Source organism: Perna viridis, chromosome 10, assembly GCF_037379345.1.
Source record: "Perna viridis isolate PV_CMFRI_1.1 ecotype Kerala chromosome 10, ASM3737934v1, whole genome shotgun sequence".
Taxonomy (NCBI): Eukaryota; Metazoa; Mollusca; class Bivalvia; order Mytilida; family Mytilidae; genus Perna; species Perna viridis.
This window is the reverse complement of record NC_142454.1, coordinates 9,270,068-9,284,914: the sequence shown is the minus strand read 5'-3', so window position 1 is coordinate 9,284,914 and position 14,847 is coordinate 9,270,068. Positions and strand designations below refer to the sequence as shown.

Below are 14,847 nucleotides of genomic sequence, written 5' to 3'. Positions count from 1 at the left end.
CAAGTATCTGAATTTTAATTGTGATACAGAAATTAATTTGACTAGAATCAAAGTGGCTCCCTTATTCCACAATGAGCACAACCCCCAAAATCAATTCTAGATTCCTATTGTGGTATGACACCTTGTGGTACAATTTCAAAGAGATTCATTCATATTTGCTCATTTTTTTTTCCCAAGAAATCATAAAAATGCTTGTTTCTGATAGCTTTTTCCTGAACAGTTCAAGACACTATCCCAAAACCAATCCCAGACTACCTTAAAGGTATGTCATCTTGTAGTATAATTTCATAAACATATACACTTATACTCAAATTATTGTCCGGAGATTAAGGATCTATAAACAATGACAACAGCATACCATTATATGATCACCTTTTTTTTGCGATCTCATAAAAAGGATTTGCCTAGGTCAATTTCAGAACACTTTAGGTATTTAAGTACACAACATTTAAACTTGATACAATAAATTTAAATGTTGATATATAACATAAAATTGTTAGTAGAAAAAGACAATGGTAAAAGAACTTAAACATATTATAATAGGGTAATACAATAAGAACAAAACTTCAAAAAAAAAGATAATAAAATAAGATAAAAATGATAGCAATAAAAAATTTTGGGGTCTGGCACTTAGTGGTACAATTTCAAAGAGATTTATTTATTTATGATAAGTTTAGTGTCTGAATTTCTGGCAAATGCTTGCTTCCTGTCTATTTGTGTTGCTTCATTCCTAAATGTTTAAAGTCTTAACCCAGGAATAAAATATTGTGGTACAGCATCAGACATCCATATGTTTCCATTAAAGTTATGTAGTAAAATTATATTAAATGCTTGAATTTGTAGCAATTTTTGTACCCTAATTCCTAAACAGTTGGGAAGTAAGATCTATTTTAGTGGTCATGTAAACCTTTCAATTATTAAAAAAAAATAAGATTGCTTCACAAAGCCACAGGTCCCTCCTCACCAAAAAACAGTTTAAGATCATACGTCCCATCACTCATGTAAAATTACTCAAATCACAATTCGTACAAATATGATCAACGAATTATGGTGACTAACAATCCGATAAAATTTGAACAAAACCTGTACAGCTGTCTTTCGAGGAGTTGCATCAACAAAGTGTACCTATAGTGTAGCATGTACAGTTTAAAGAAAGTCCCATAACTCCTGTAAAATTTGTCAAACCAAATTGGTGGCCAAATATGATATACGAAATATTACAACCAATGCAATAAAATTTGAACAAAATCTATACAGCTGTGTCCGAGACAATGCATCCACTCAAGTGCTCCTATAATGTAGCATGTACAATTTTAACAAAGTCCCATAACTCCTGTAATATTGATCAAATTAAACTTGCAGCCCAATATGATCAATTATTGACTGATGTTCAAATATTTGCCTAAATATGATCAGAACTGCCTATACAATACAAAGAACAAAAGTGTGCAAATATGGGATTTAGACGTCTAAAACGTCATAATGGCAAGGTAAAAATCCATATTTCCATAAGCCAATATGATGTTTTGGACTTGTAAGTCAATAAAGGTATAATTGGATTAAGGTTTTCCACATTGGCTGAATTATTGGTCCACGGGCGGACATATTGAACCAATACGAAAACATTACACAATAATAATATACATGTACATTAAAAATGATGACTAACAATCCGATATAATTTGAACAAAATCTGTACAGCCGTCTCTGGGAAGTCATCAAAGCGTTCTATAATGTAGCATGTACAATTCAACAAAGTCCAAAAACTCCTGTAAAACTTGTTTAATCAAAATGATTGTCCAATGTGATCAATTACATATAGTGACTAACAATCCTACATAATTAAAACAAAATCCCTCCACAAAGTCAAATGTGATGGCATTTCAATACATGTATGTTCTTCCATGTAGCAGCAGGGAACAAAAAAAAGACTTAGTTTTACAAAAATGTATTCCCTAATACAGTTGTAGAAATGACTTTGCACAGTTTGAAGTAAATTCAGGATGCATTTTCCAAAATACTGTAAAATCTTGACCCTCCACCTTTTTTTAGAAGAGTCTCATAACTTAGAAACTAAAACTAGAATTTTCTCTAAAAAGTATACAGACCATAAAACCACGATAACAAATAATTTTATAAAGTATACAAATAAGGTTTACTATTCAAAGGATTAACATATTACATGTTAACACAGACAGATGGATGAATATATGTGTATGTACCATAATACCCATCTCTAATTGACAGGCATACATGTATGAAAATTGTTTCCTCAAATCTTTTATCTTGATTATAATATAGTTTCTTCAATATTGCTCTCAAGTTTCATTCCTTGTGTTCACAATGTGGGCTTTATAACCAACCTAAAAGTTAAAAAATAAGTTTATAATATAATAAATGCTTCACATTATTAGCACAATTGTACAGTAACATATACCATGCAGAACATATAAAATATATTATTACTTATAAAACATAACTAGACATTGACCCTAATGGGACTTATACATCTCACATCCTATTAAATCCTGTACATTTGAGGAAAACTACGTCATAACATTATACCAGTGCAAATTGTGGCAGTGGTAAAATAAAATTCAAAAAGGAACACACTGACAACAAAATAATAAAATAGGATTTACAGTAACTTATTTTCCCTCTTATAGCCCCTTTTTCAAAGAGGGTGGTGCAAAATTCTTCAAAACTGAAAGGCCTTCCTTTGTGTCTATAGGAAAGAGTAATCAAGGGAACCAAGATTCTAGCAAAAGAATATAATCCATGGATAAAGACCAGTCATGGGAAACAGAACCACACAACAAATAAAACAACCAAAATAATATGTACAAAGCAACAAAAGTAAATAAGCAACTCGGACTCCACTTAAAAGGATGGACCAGGTGCACAGATAGGGTAAGAGCCCACTGCTTTTCTCGAATCACCCACTGATTTGCCAATAAAAAAGTGAAGTCCAGGGTAGACAAAAGACGAACATTAGAACACATTTTTTCTAAAATGTAATAAATTTAACTAAAATTGTATCCTAAAAAAATAAAAAATTGAAGGACATGCAACAACAATAAGGACACTGAGGGTAATACAATATAACTGCAAACATTTCTTGTGATGGTGTAAGAAACAAGAGGCTCCCAGGAGCCTGAATCGCCCACTTGCTTAAATGTTTGCCTTCCAATGGGAATAACGCTAACAAGGAGTTGTCCGTCAATTTTGACTCTACGAAAACTTTTGTAGGTCTTATCATTAGGATCATGTCAGCAGTTGAATATTTATTTTTATCTATTATAGTTTTCAAGATATTGACTGAAAACTAAAAATATATCATTTTCATCTTTCAAGGGCAATAACTCTCACAAGGAGTCGTCCAATCACTCTTATCCCTGCAGACTTTTGTAAGCATTATAATAAGGATCATTTCGACAGAAGTTTCCTAAGCCTAACGCTTTTGGAGATACATGTGAAAAACATCTGATCCCTATGTTCTATTTTTAGTAAAAGGCACTTTGTTCTACCTTTATTTGCTTTAATTTCAAAAGTAAGTCTTACATTTCACTTTTTGGACAATCATTATCAGTCAAATCTCCTGGTAGAGACATGGTCATCCTGGAAATCTGCATCTAGTTGACATCATGGCCACAGAAAGGCTAAATTAAATCACATTATATTCTTCACTGATTGTGTAGAAGACTGTGAAAATTCATTTAAGTTGTGGGAAATAGAGAAAGGGGTTACTTACAAATGTATCAATTGAGTATTGCACACTATTCAAGTGGTAGTTTTTGCATGAGTCATGCATACTCTGTAATATGGGATATCGATACACCTCCAAAGAGACAACAAATTTTAATTTTTGTTATTATTAAAGTACATTTTGTACAATTACAATTTGTCTGGTCTTAGGAGATAATTCATATTAAAAGTCTAATTAGCAAATAGTTTATGATGCTTAGGGTCATATGATATGGCAATAATATGGACCGGTTGGTAGCCTAAAATAATTACATGGACAGAAGCGCAGGTGAGTTTTTTGGGGCGATCAACCGGGTCATATAATGTAATTTGACACAAAGAAACTTGAACTATTTGCTATACCATACTTTTTACATGTACATGTATGAAGTTTACTTTGGATCTTTGGATCATTTGTGTGGAAGAAGATGTCCCTACCACAAAGATCAGAAGAACTCATGTGGCTATAGCATGTAATTATGTAATTAACCAATTCATGGTTTAACATTCAAAGTGCATATGAGTAGTGTATGTACAATGTACATATGACAAATCATTTTATACTGAAGCTATACTTGGATATTTTTAGTTGGTTGAGAACTTGAGAAATTCCAGTGGCAGTTCTTGCAGTTTTTTCCTATTGAAAACATAACTGTTCCTTGAAACAATATTAATATTGTTTCAAGAGAAAATCATGCCTCAATTCACACACAAATTGCACTCAGTGAATTTTCATATTCTCACAGATCATTCCTTGCCTTAATGTTTGAATCAAGGGTAATAAAGGACATTAATGGTAAAAGACTTGTCTCTACCTTAAAGGAAAATAAGCTTGACATTCAGCTTAAGTTTAAGTATCCACAAAATTGCAAATAAATAAGTAGTTAATAAAAAGCAAAGCAGTTCAGTCAGAGACAGAGGAAGGCAACGTTACATGTAAGTATAGGGAGGCAATTTCGACCCTGACTTAGCTCGTCCATAAAAAAGTGCATTCTGCTTTCATTTGCTTTTGTTGCTTTGTGTGTATGATTTTAATTACGTTGTGTTCTTTATTGTGTATGTCGGTTTTCCATGTCTGGTCTTTGTCCCTGGATTGCATTCTTTTGATTACAGCTATAACCTTGGTTCTCTTGATTACTCTCTCATAAACACATTACTTTAATACTTTACACCTAACAGCACAATACATGACTCTTTAAGAACTATAAACCATTAGAGCATTAATCTGAAACAGAAAATTTTGCCTTCTGTGAAAATGTGGAAAAAAAAGTTAAAAACATTTATTTAGATGAAAAAACCCAATACCTATCAAAATTTATTGGGTCCTAAGCTTCGTAACAGAAAAATCTTCTACTGTAAAAACAAATTACAGATTTCACCCTGAATAATATATACATAACTAAGCCTTAAACCGTCCTAATTTTCACGTGTTATTTAACAATATATGCACATGGTTTATACATGTATGTACGTGTATATTGCGATATAAAAATGAGGCAAAAACATATACTTTGAACAGGAACTACGATGTTCTTGCTAGAGCAAAATTGAGTGGGCACCGCGCCATTCTCCATCACATCCACACACCTCTGTCCCTATTGAGTACCCCCTCAATTAAATGAATGGTTGAGAACAAGTCCTGCAATCAGATTTTCCCGCACATATGGTGAGTTTTTAAAATAAAAAATAGTTAAGATAAAAGTAATAAAAGAAATATCAACTTAATGCTTTTGCAATATCTTTTCTGAGAAAGTTCATTTTTTACATACAATGTATGCATGTAAATGTATGTAATTTTGTATCTAAAAAGTTAGAGAATATGAAATACATGTATTGTAGTTTGCCATCTTAGAAGATTTTTTTATTTTGCTTGGTTATATTAATAAATGACTCGGTGAACGTCATGATTATGTGGACTTATTCATATGCTTCCTCGGCAAACAACAAAAAACATGGATTTTTTCTAACATTCAGCAGGATGCTGTAAAAAGTACCTTTCACTAAAGAAGCTCATTTCAAAATCATGTAATATTCCCAAAATTTTGAATTTACCTCCCCTATTTCGACTCCAAAATGGTAAAATTTGTCATTTTTTTCCCAACCCCTGTTTCGAAAGTGAAAAGTTACTCAAAATTACAGAAATATTCCAACGGTTAATAATTATTCAATACACTTGTATTAAGAAACTTTTCTTTTAATTTGAGTAAAAAACACCATATACCAAGAGGTAGTACCAACCAAAACTGCGGTTGGGGGATAAATATCAAGGACATGTGAATTGTTCCCAACCTGGTGAATGCACATACGTCTCATTAGTATCTGTATTGAACATTGCGTCAATTCCAAATTTCAGTTCTTCTAGGAAATTATTGTTCTTTTTCCTTCTTCTGATGTAGTCTGTATTGCAGTAAGCTGTCGTTATCTGTTTTTACGATGACTATCGCGACAGCGACGTTTCCAGTTTGAACGTCAGTTTCCGTTTTCCGTCGGTTTCAGTTACGCGCTTGAACAAATTACGCCATTTTGCACGTGTGTTTTGTTTATAATATGAATTAACGAGGTGGAAATCTGACAACACGAAATTACCGAAATAAATTCCTTACTGAAATGTTTTGTGAAAGGAAAGTATTGATTTTATATCGGCATTAAAAGTACAAAAAATCTGTAGTTAAATTCCTGGTAGTGTATTTGATGAAATGAAAGAAAAGGCATAAAAAGGTCCGATCAGGAGTACACTTGGCGCTAAATTTTGAAAAGTTTTGAAAATGGAGAAAAGGGAAAACAGCCAGAATCTACCCATAAGGATGTAGAAGGACAAGAACGTTGCATTGATAAAGAAAACATCACGTCATGGTAATTGTTAAGACAAAAATACAAAAAGTTTACAAAATATTAGCCTTAACACGTTTTATTTCTCTAAAAAAGTCCATTTCAAAAAGAAGGAAAAACACTCTCAAAATTAGTAAATATCCAAAATGTTTATTCAACACATAATTATTTATTATAAAAATCACTGTATTCTGGTAACGAAGAACCTCCAACATTTATTTGCTCTCTCTCTTTTTTGTCAGATATGAACATGGATATATGTCCCTGGTTGGGGTGAAAAAAGGTCTGCTTTTGAAGTTGAATGCCAATGTTTTAAGATCAAGCAAGTTATTGCAGTAGTTAACAAAATTGATTGGGAGGGGATTGTTCTTTTAAAATTTCTGATTTTAATCCAAAAATAATCTAGCTTATACATTTTGCCGTTTAAAAAGAAAACCTTACGAACAAATATTTACTACCGGGGGCACTCCATTACTTATTGATAGAGGTATTGGTGAGATTTTGTAATCATACCCTATTCATATACATGTAGTTCGCTTTTGAAAAAAAAATGGTATTCCTATTCGCATAGTCTGTCAAAAAAAAAAGAAACACAAGCCCATGAATAGTAGTTTACAAGTACATGTACATACATGTATGTAGAATGACACCAATCTTCAACCTATTTCTATAGTTTATTTTCCAACTGGGACAGTAGTTAGACAATTAAGTTAGACAATTAACAGATTATCAACTCCCCCATCAGCAGCTTTTTTAAATGTCTGGACTATCCATATAATTTGTAACGGAAATTTCATTACTTATCACGTACTATCACCATATATATATATATATATATATATATATATATATATATATATATATATATATATATATATATATATATATATATATATATATATATATATATATATATATATATAAGAAGTGCCACTCCCCAGTTTACATGCTTTATACATATGTAATCAAAAATGGAAATTGAAAATATTTTTCTCATTGACATATAAAACTTAGCAACTGGTTAAAAATTAAAAATTAAATGGTTTGTTCCTATGATATAAATAGAAATAGGACCATAACTTAATATTTGTACAATTGATGATTATGATACAATATATTATGTACATGTACTTGTTTTAAACGTACAAGTTATCGAAGATCTGTAGAACCATTTGTATAAGAAATATTAAAAAAACATGTTTCCAGTAACCTTGCCAATGATGTATTTCTTATTGACGTGAAGAATTGAACCACACACACACACACACACAAACCATATGTGGTTCCAAACACCCATCTACCTGATATGTGTTTTTGTTCATTTTCAGTAAGGTCAAAAAAAGGATGTGTGTGGTTTTTGTCACCTCCTTAAAAAATAGTTTTTTCTTTTATTTATGTTAAGCACATAAGCTGATGTTGGCACTGTCGCCCATAACCTCAATATATACTAATTTGCTTTCTAAAATCTTCAAGCCACAACACATAATTACTTGTTATCATGATGTCAAATAAATTGCTTTGCTAAGCACAGCATGATACAACCTCATTGGTCACACCAGAACAGTTAGGGCAAGTATGGACGTAATATTAGCTTTTTACACACTTTAGCATAGGGAATTTTTTATAAACACAACAAATTATATTGCACAAAACTTTAAATTCAATAAAAAATTTCAAAATCAGACAAAAAATTAAAAGAAAACGATTTTTTTCTGGTGTAGCCCTTTGTCATCTTTTAACTTGAAAACCGTAAGCGATATCTGAAATATAAAATCGAATTTTAAAAAATTAGAATTTGAACTGAAAATAAATAAAAGGCTCTCGAAGAGCCTGAGTCGCTCACCAGGCATGCCCCATGAACTAAGTAAATAAGGGTATCATGCTTTGTTACCATGTTTGACAAAAAAATCATATCAGGAGGACACGTTTACTATATTAACCAAATAGCGTTGAAATCAAAGCAAGTAAAAAAAAAGAGCAGAAAGATGGCCGCCCAGTCATCACCATTCAACTTAAAACACCTAGTTTCCTACATAAATTAAAAACATCGTTGGAATCTGAGCAATCGGACATATCAGAGAGCACACATAATAACTCAAATATGGAAACAAAATAATTAAATGATATTTTTAGAGATAAAAAAAAATCCTGGTCCCAATGGCCTGTGACTTAACATTTCAGTTCTACATATTTTACCTCTATGAAATGAGTAGTGATACAAAACCGAACAACAAGCGATCAGTGTGTTAGAGTTTCTTCTCGACAACTTATTTGTAATTTTGTTTTAGTTTTAGGAGATATATCTTCAGCAAATTGTCGGCATTTAAATAGGGTCTAAATGTACCCCTCTTGTTTGAGTAGCAGATCTAATTCTTCATTAATGAATTTGAGTTTCTTGAAAATCTCACAAAAGAAAGGAAGGTTCAAGAAAAAGATCCTTTTATTTTATATATCCATATATTGGTGACGTTCCGTAAATAATTGTATTCGTGTATCCACCACAACTAGAAATTGGAGAAATTACTGACATAGTTTCCTACGCGTTATTTTCAAACCCCCTTTGATTTCGACGACAAAAACCATCTCAGCATAAAATTATGTATTTGTATTCGCACACAAATCGTCATGTTTTCATTGGATTACTTGATATGAATTAGAGTTATACTACTTATACAAGTATAACCATACTGGCGTATCGAAACTTATGATGAGTTCTGATTCTACATTCTTTTATGAAAAATTTAATCTTTAGAAATGTCTCTTCAAACCAACAAAAATATGTGTCTGTATATTCTGCTTACCTTCTCCCCGGTTTTGCAAATAAATCTTGTTATAACGTTTCTTAACGGTTGGATCATCAAATATTGTAATGATGATGAAATAATGGTAAAGTAGTTATGAATGAAAAGATGGATGAATGAATGTATGAATATTTAAATATCAAATTGTACAAGTAATATACGGTCTAAAACCTTCATTTAAGAGCATTTGGTAAGGTTAATTTTTACACAAATTCCTTTAGATACACTCAAGCTTATTGTATTATAGATGTACATCCGAATAATACAAAGAATATGAATATATTGGTTTAATTATGATAGGAACTAATTGTTTTTACGAGGTAAATGTGAAATATTTGTTAAATATAAATAAAAAGAGAATTTTTGTGATGTTGCACTTAAAATTGTTCAGAATTCTTACCAAAGAAGAAAATACTGAAATCAATTGTGTAAGGGTTATTTACGGGTTATGTTTGTACGGATATGATTTACTTTAATCAGAAAGATATCAACAATTCAATTTATTTTAATTAAAATAAACAAAATGCCTATACCTGTTTTTTTTAAAGGGGTGTAAGTTGCTGTTCCTTGACCTTTTGACCAATATTTTATTTCAAACCCAGTATTAGCTACTGAATCATCTGTGGTAAATAGTATATACATCTCCTCTCTTGAGCTTTCAAAAACAGTGTCTTGATCGTAATAGCTTTGAACACAACATGTTTCCGCTAACTGAGTTCCATTCGTATCTGGTCCTTAATGCAATTACAATACCTTTTATTAAAGCAGTTAAAATTTGGTATCACGTTCTACAAAAAATAGGGTTGTGAGTTGAAGTTTAACCAAAAAAGATTGCAAACTGCATTCTATATGAGTTTTTGGAAGTATTTGTATCCTGTTTTATTTCTAACGTGTACATGTTAAAAAATGTACATATTAAATTAAATATAAGGAGTGTATTTACGAATGTACATTGCTTGAAAATCAATTTTCAAACGCAAACTTTTTTCCGGTTGCAAACGATAAAATCAATATTTTGTATATTTATAAAATGCCATTGATCAAAACATATTACTATCAAGTTAATTTAATTTATTTTCTTACCATCATAAATATACAAAAGGTCGAAAATACAAATTGCTTTTGGGCTTTCTAGATGACAGTTTGAAATATCAATCTTTATTGTGTGGTTGATCAAGTTTGTCGTAATGAGCCAGTCCTTAGTGTAATTTTCAGTGCTGCAAAACATTATTAAGATAAATTTCATGTAAGAGACATCATCGTTATTTTCTAACAGGGATTGATTTTTTTAATTAATTTTCTGTTTTTGATAAAGTAAAGGAAATTATTTGATAATTAATTCAAAAATACACCACACTGGACAAATATGTTGTGTATAAAAATTACAGCATTTTGAAAACATCTTCCTCGTTGTATTTGGAAGTTGATTTTGAGTTAACTTCTGGAAGTTAAATGCATTTACCCTGGATAAAAAGTGGTACCATCATATCCTTTGTGTGAATAAAATGATTGTTTAAAGGCAGTGGCTGTCAAATTGTCCGTACAGGAATACAAGCCTGAAAAGACAATAAGGGCGATAATCTGCATGAAATCACAAGGAAATGTTCAGGTTTAAAGTAATCAAGGGAACCAAGAACCCAACATAAATCAGAAGGATGTAATTCAGAGAAAAAGACCGGGCATAGAAAACAGACACGAACAGCAAAGTACATGAAATAACATGAAACAACCTAAAAAAATACATACAATTAAACAAAAACAATAAACTCGGACTCCACCAAAAACCTGGAGATAAACCAGGTGCACCGGTAGGGTAAGCGTCCTCTGTTTTTCTAAAAACACCCGCCGAGTTGCTCATAAAAAGTCCGGAGTAGGAGAAAAAGGAAAGGAAAACTAAGACCCGTTGAACAAATCAGTTTTCATGGCGCAGATGGATACACCGTAACGATCCACGAGTGAGTTCATAATGACGACCATAAAACTTTTGTAGTGATAACTTAAATCTTGTAGCAGGATACCCCTGCTCCAGAAGCCTATTTGTTAGAATTCTAGCGCGATACAAAAACTCTGCGTAGTCTCGGCAAGCAAGGCCAGGGTGGACGAAAGAGGAATGAAAACTATGACATGTTAAACAAATCAATCACCATAGTGCAAATGGATACACCGTAACGATCAACGAGTCCATGGTGAGGACCATAAAACTTCTGTAGTGATGACTTTAAAGTATGATGACGTTAAATGTTTTGGAAGAGGTTTGGTGGTACATTTTGCCTATCAAGCTATGTAGCGTTGTTTTTATGGATTCTTGTGGAGTTTTGGAATCCTGTGCCTTGACGGTAAATCACAATCATAAGATTTGGTAGAAAGACCAAAAGAAGATAGCACAGATTTGTGCTTTTGTACTATCTTTTCTTTCGAGAGTTTGCTAGCAGGATAAAGAAAGCAATTGTACAGTTTCAATTTGATTTTCAAACTTTGCAATAAGTTTCATTTGAAAGGTTGACAACTAAACATCATTGAAGACTTTACAGATCAGAAATGGAAAAAAAAAAACAAGAAAGTAAATTTGGGCGGGAAATAAACATTTGAGCACCAGTCCATATAAAATTCAGACACAACCTGTGGTAAGGTGATTCATGGTGTCGAAAAACTCATAGATCAGACGATGCTTTTTTTTGGGTCTACATTTGCTATATTTGTATGTGACAATAGTCCTTTCTGTATTTATATCTGTACGTTTGAGAAAACTATACTTTAAAATCAACCAAATCAAACCAAAACAAGAACTATAACTCTACAAAGTGGTAATTTTACAATCTATGTACATTTTATCTCAAAAGCGCAACCCCAAATGAAAAAAGTGAGACTGGTTATGTGATATATAACGGTTTCTGAACAAGATATAAAAGTGACTTTGGTGGGTTTTTGACATGCATGAATCACCTCCTGTCTGTTTTTTTTTTTGTAAAGACTGATACTTAAGTAGGCTAAATATGAGGACTGAAACGGATTGGATTGCGTAAGTTGCGTGATGCACAAAAAAAAACCATCGAATAAAACAAGTAGATGTAATAGTTTCTTACTTACCTACACACTCAAGGATCAGTGACACAGTTAACAAATACATTTAAAACGTAATTTCAAATTCAATATCAATTCAAACCGTTGCAATTAGAATATGCTATATCTGCTCTAAAGATACCATTTACGTTAGACACAAACTATTTAAAGCTATCGCATTGGATGTCTAGAGGCGTTTATATGACTTGACATTTAAAAACGCCTCTAATGCCCTATGATAATTCATCGATGAATTCATTGGCTTGGAGTGATTGTTTATAGTTTTAATTCAACGACTAATTTATACATAGAATAGGTTGTAAATGAAGACTTTTAACAATATATGAAAAAAATATTGGAAATGGTATCCAGATAGTCATTCGTATCCTAATGCCAACCAAAACCGATTTCAACTTCTAATTAGCATACGCCAAAAGGGTGTCACTATCTCTCATGAATTTATCGTGTCTGTGTTCATCAATTTCATTAAGACATATTTACTGCCTAATTTAGTTTAGATTAGTTTAGTTTAAACATATTCCATTTGCAGGTAGTCAAATTTGGATCAGATACGAGTTATCCCAACTTACACAGGTCTTCTCCATACATGAATATAACAAACAATACACTTGGTGCAATTATAAAGACATGTATAAAGCACATACTAATAATTTTACTAATATACATTGAATGCAATATACAAGAGAAAAATGAATAAGTAAATTACCATATAATGAAACGACCTGAGTGCTGAATGAAATGTTGTATTGTTTTAAAGTTTGCGATATTTGAGTTTGTGTCTAGTTATTATGGCTTTCGCCGAAGTTTTCTTTGATAATCAACAGTTTCTTATTTTAAATAATGCATTTGGTGTAAAAAAAGGGGTTATTGTTCCACTGTTTATATTGTTTAAAGATAAAATTACCTGCTCACCGAATAATCAAAGGCACTTTCGACGCTTTTGTAATGCTGCTCTAAGCGGTAATTATAGGTTATCGAATTTTAACAGGACTGTCTTCTTGGTGTACCTGCATATGATACATGTAGACAGTATGTTAATAATGCATTTTATATAATTTAATATTATTGATTGATATATTTTGAATAATTTCATTTTTCTAAAGAATGCTACATGGTTTGCTATATTTTGGGAGAAATCTTTAAAACAGCGGTTCAAAAAACGGCATATTGCATGGATATATTGCACAGCTGCGAAAAATAGTCGCGTATATATTGATCAATATGTTTTTCTCATGTCAATATTTCATCTTATCAACTCACAAAAAGGCTATAATTGTATAATGTTAAAATTGAATGCTTCTAAAATACAACTTTAATTAAAATATGTATTTGATTAAACCATGAGATCAGATTGATGAACTAAAACTAAGATTGTTCATTATAATTTATTGATGTTTACTTGCATGAAGATAAAAAAGGTTGTTTTTTTCCAGTCCAAACAGTTTTGAATAAACAAATTTTATATTTATTCATATTGTCAAAAATTGAAATAAGATGATATTAAATTTACAAGCAGTGACATTTTGACTGATTTAGTTATAAATTAACTTAGCTTAAAACAATCACATACACTCACACACTCGCGCACACACGCACGCACACACATACACACACACAGAACGGAATTTCGAAACCACTAAAATCAGATAAAACAAACAATCATCGAGAGCTGATGACATAAAATTATTGCTACTCTTTTTATCTAAAAAAAACATAAATGTACCTATTTATGCAGTAATATAAGATAAATCCCAGATGTTTTAGGAATGAAATTCGTGATTCAAATCAACAGTTCAAACATACTTCTGTAATGAAAGAAAGTTTCTTTATGTGGTACAAGTAAATTATTGGTTTGTTTTGAAATTGTTTATATTCAATTTTAACTTAATAAAAACACCAAACATAAATACGATGTTATTTAAAGGAAAAGTAGGAATTTTTTTTAAAACGTATTTTTTTTAAATTTCTGATCGTAATAGCTCTTTTGTTTGAGTAAAAGAAAGTATAAATTCTAGTTTAACTATTTTTGCAGCATATGAGTTTACATGTTAATATAAATAAAATAGAACCTAACAAATGGTTAAAAAAATTGAGATGATGAGGTATACTTAAAACAAAATAATTGGTACAATCCCCTTTTGGACTATTTAAAAAAGGATCCACTGCAATCGCTTAAAACATATTTTGAGAAACTGACATCCATGTTGCTCAGTTCCTTAGAAGTTATTCTCATTTGAACATTTACTTTGATATTTACCCCTTTCAGATAAGGTAAGAAACAATATTCTTTGTTGTACATCTGAGAATTCTGTTTTTTCAGATGTGTAGGATTATTATGATCAATTTAATTAGTGGCCTAGGTGCACTTGCTCTAATTCTACATCAAACCATA

At 31.3% G+C, this 14,847-nt stretch overlaps 1 protein-coding gene and 1 long non-coding RNA gene across 2 annotated transcripts; both read right to left on the bottom strand.

Annotated features, from left to right (window-relative positions):
• Positions 1–1,767: 1,767 nt before the first annotated feature.
• On the bottom strand, positions 1,768–4,787 carry LOC148604435 (uncharacterized). Its single transcript, XR_015916109.1, has 2 exons — positions 3,562–4,787; positions 1,768–2,363 (listed from the first exon to the last, which is right to left on the bottom strand). It is a non-coding gene; the product is annotated as an uncharacterized LOC148604435 (long non-coding RNA).
• A 5,058-nt stretch (positions 4,788–9,845) lies between these two features.
• LOC148604434 (exoskeleton protein RP43-like) lies at positions 9,846–12,584 on the bottom strand. The gene is made up of 4 exons (XM_088551083.1): positions 12,462–12,584; positions 10,837–10,930; positions 10,458–10,591; positions 9,846–10,108 (listed from the first exon to the last, which is right to left on the bottom strand). Exons 1-4 carry the CDS (start codon positions 12,499–12,501, stop codon positions 9,870–9,872), a joined length of 507 nt encoding a protein of 168 aa, XP_088407209.1. The 5' UTR covers positions 12,502–12,584; the 3' UTR covers positions 9,846–9,869.
• Positions 12,585–14,847: the final 2,263 nt, after the last annotated feature.

Excerpts from the sequence above, each read along its gene's own strand:
- LOC148604434 (XM_088551083.1), bottom strand. The coding sequence starts at position 12,501 with ATGTATTTGTTAACTGTGTCACTGATCCTTGAGTGTGTAG. Across the intron at positions 10,592-10,836 it reads GGTACCACTTTTTATCCAGG|CACTGAAAATTACACTAAGG; the intron begins GTAAATGCATTT and ends AATGTTTTGCAG. Across the intron at positions 10,109-10,457 it reads CCTTTTGTATATTTATGATG|GACCAGATACGAATGGAACT; the intron begins GTAAGAAAATAA and ends AATTGCATTAAG.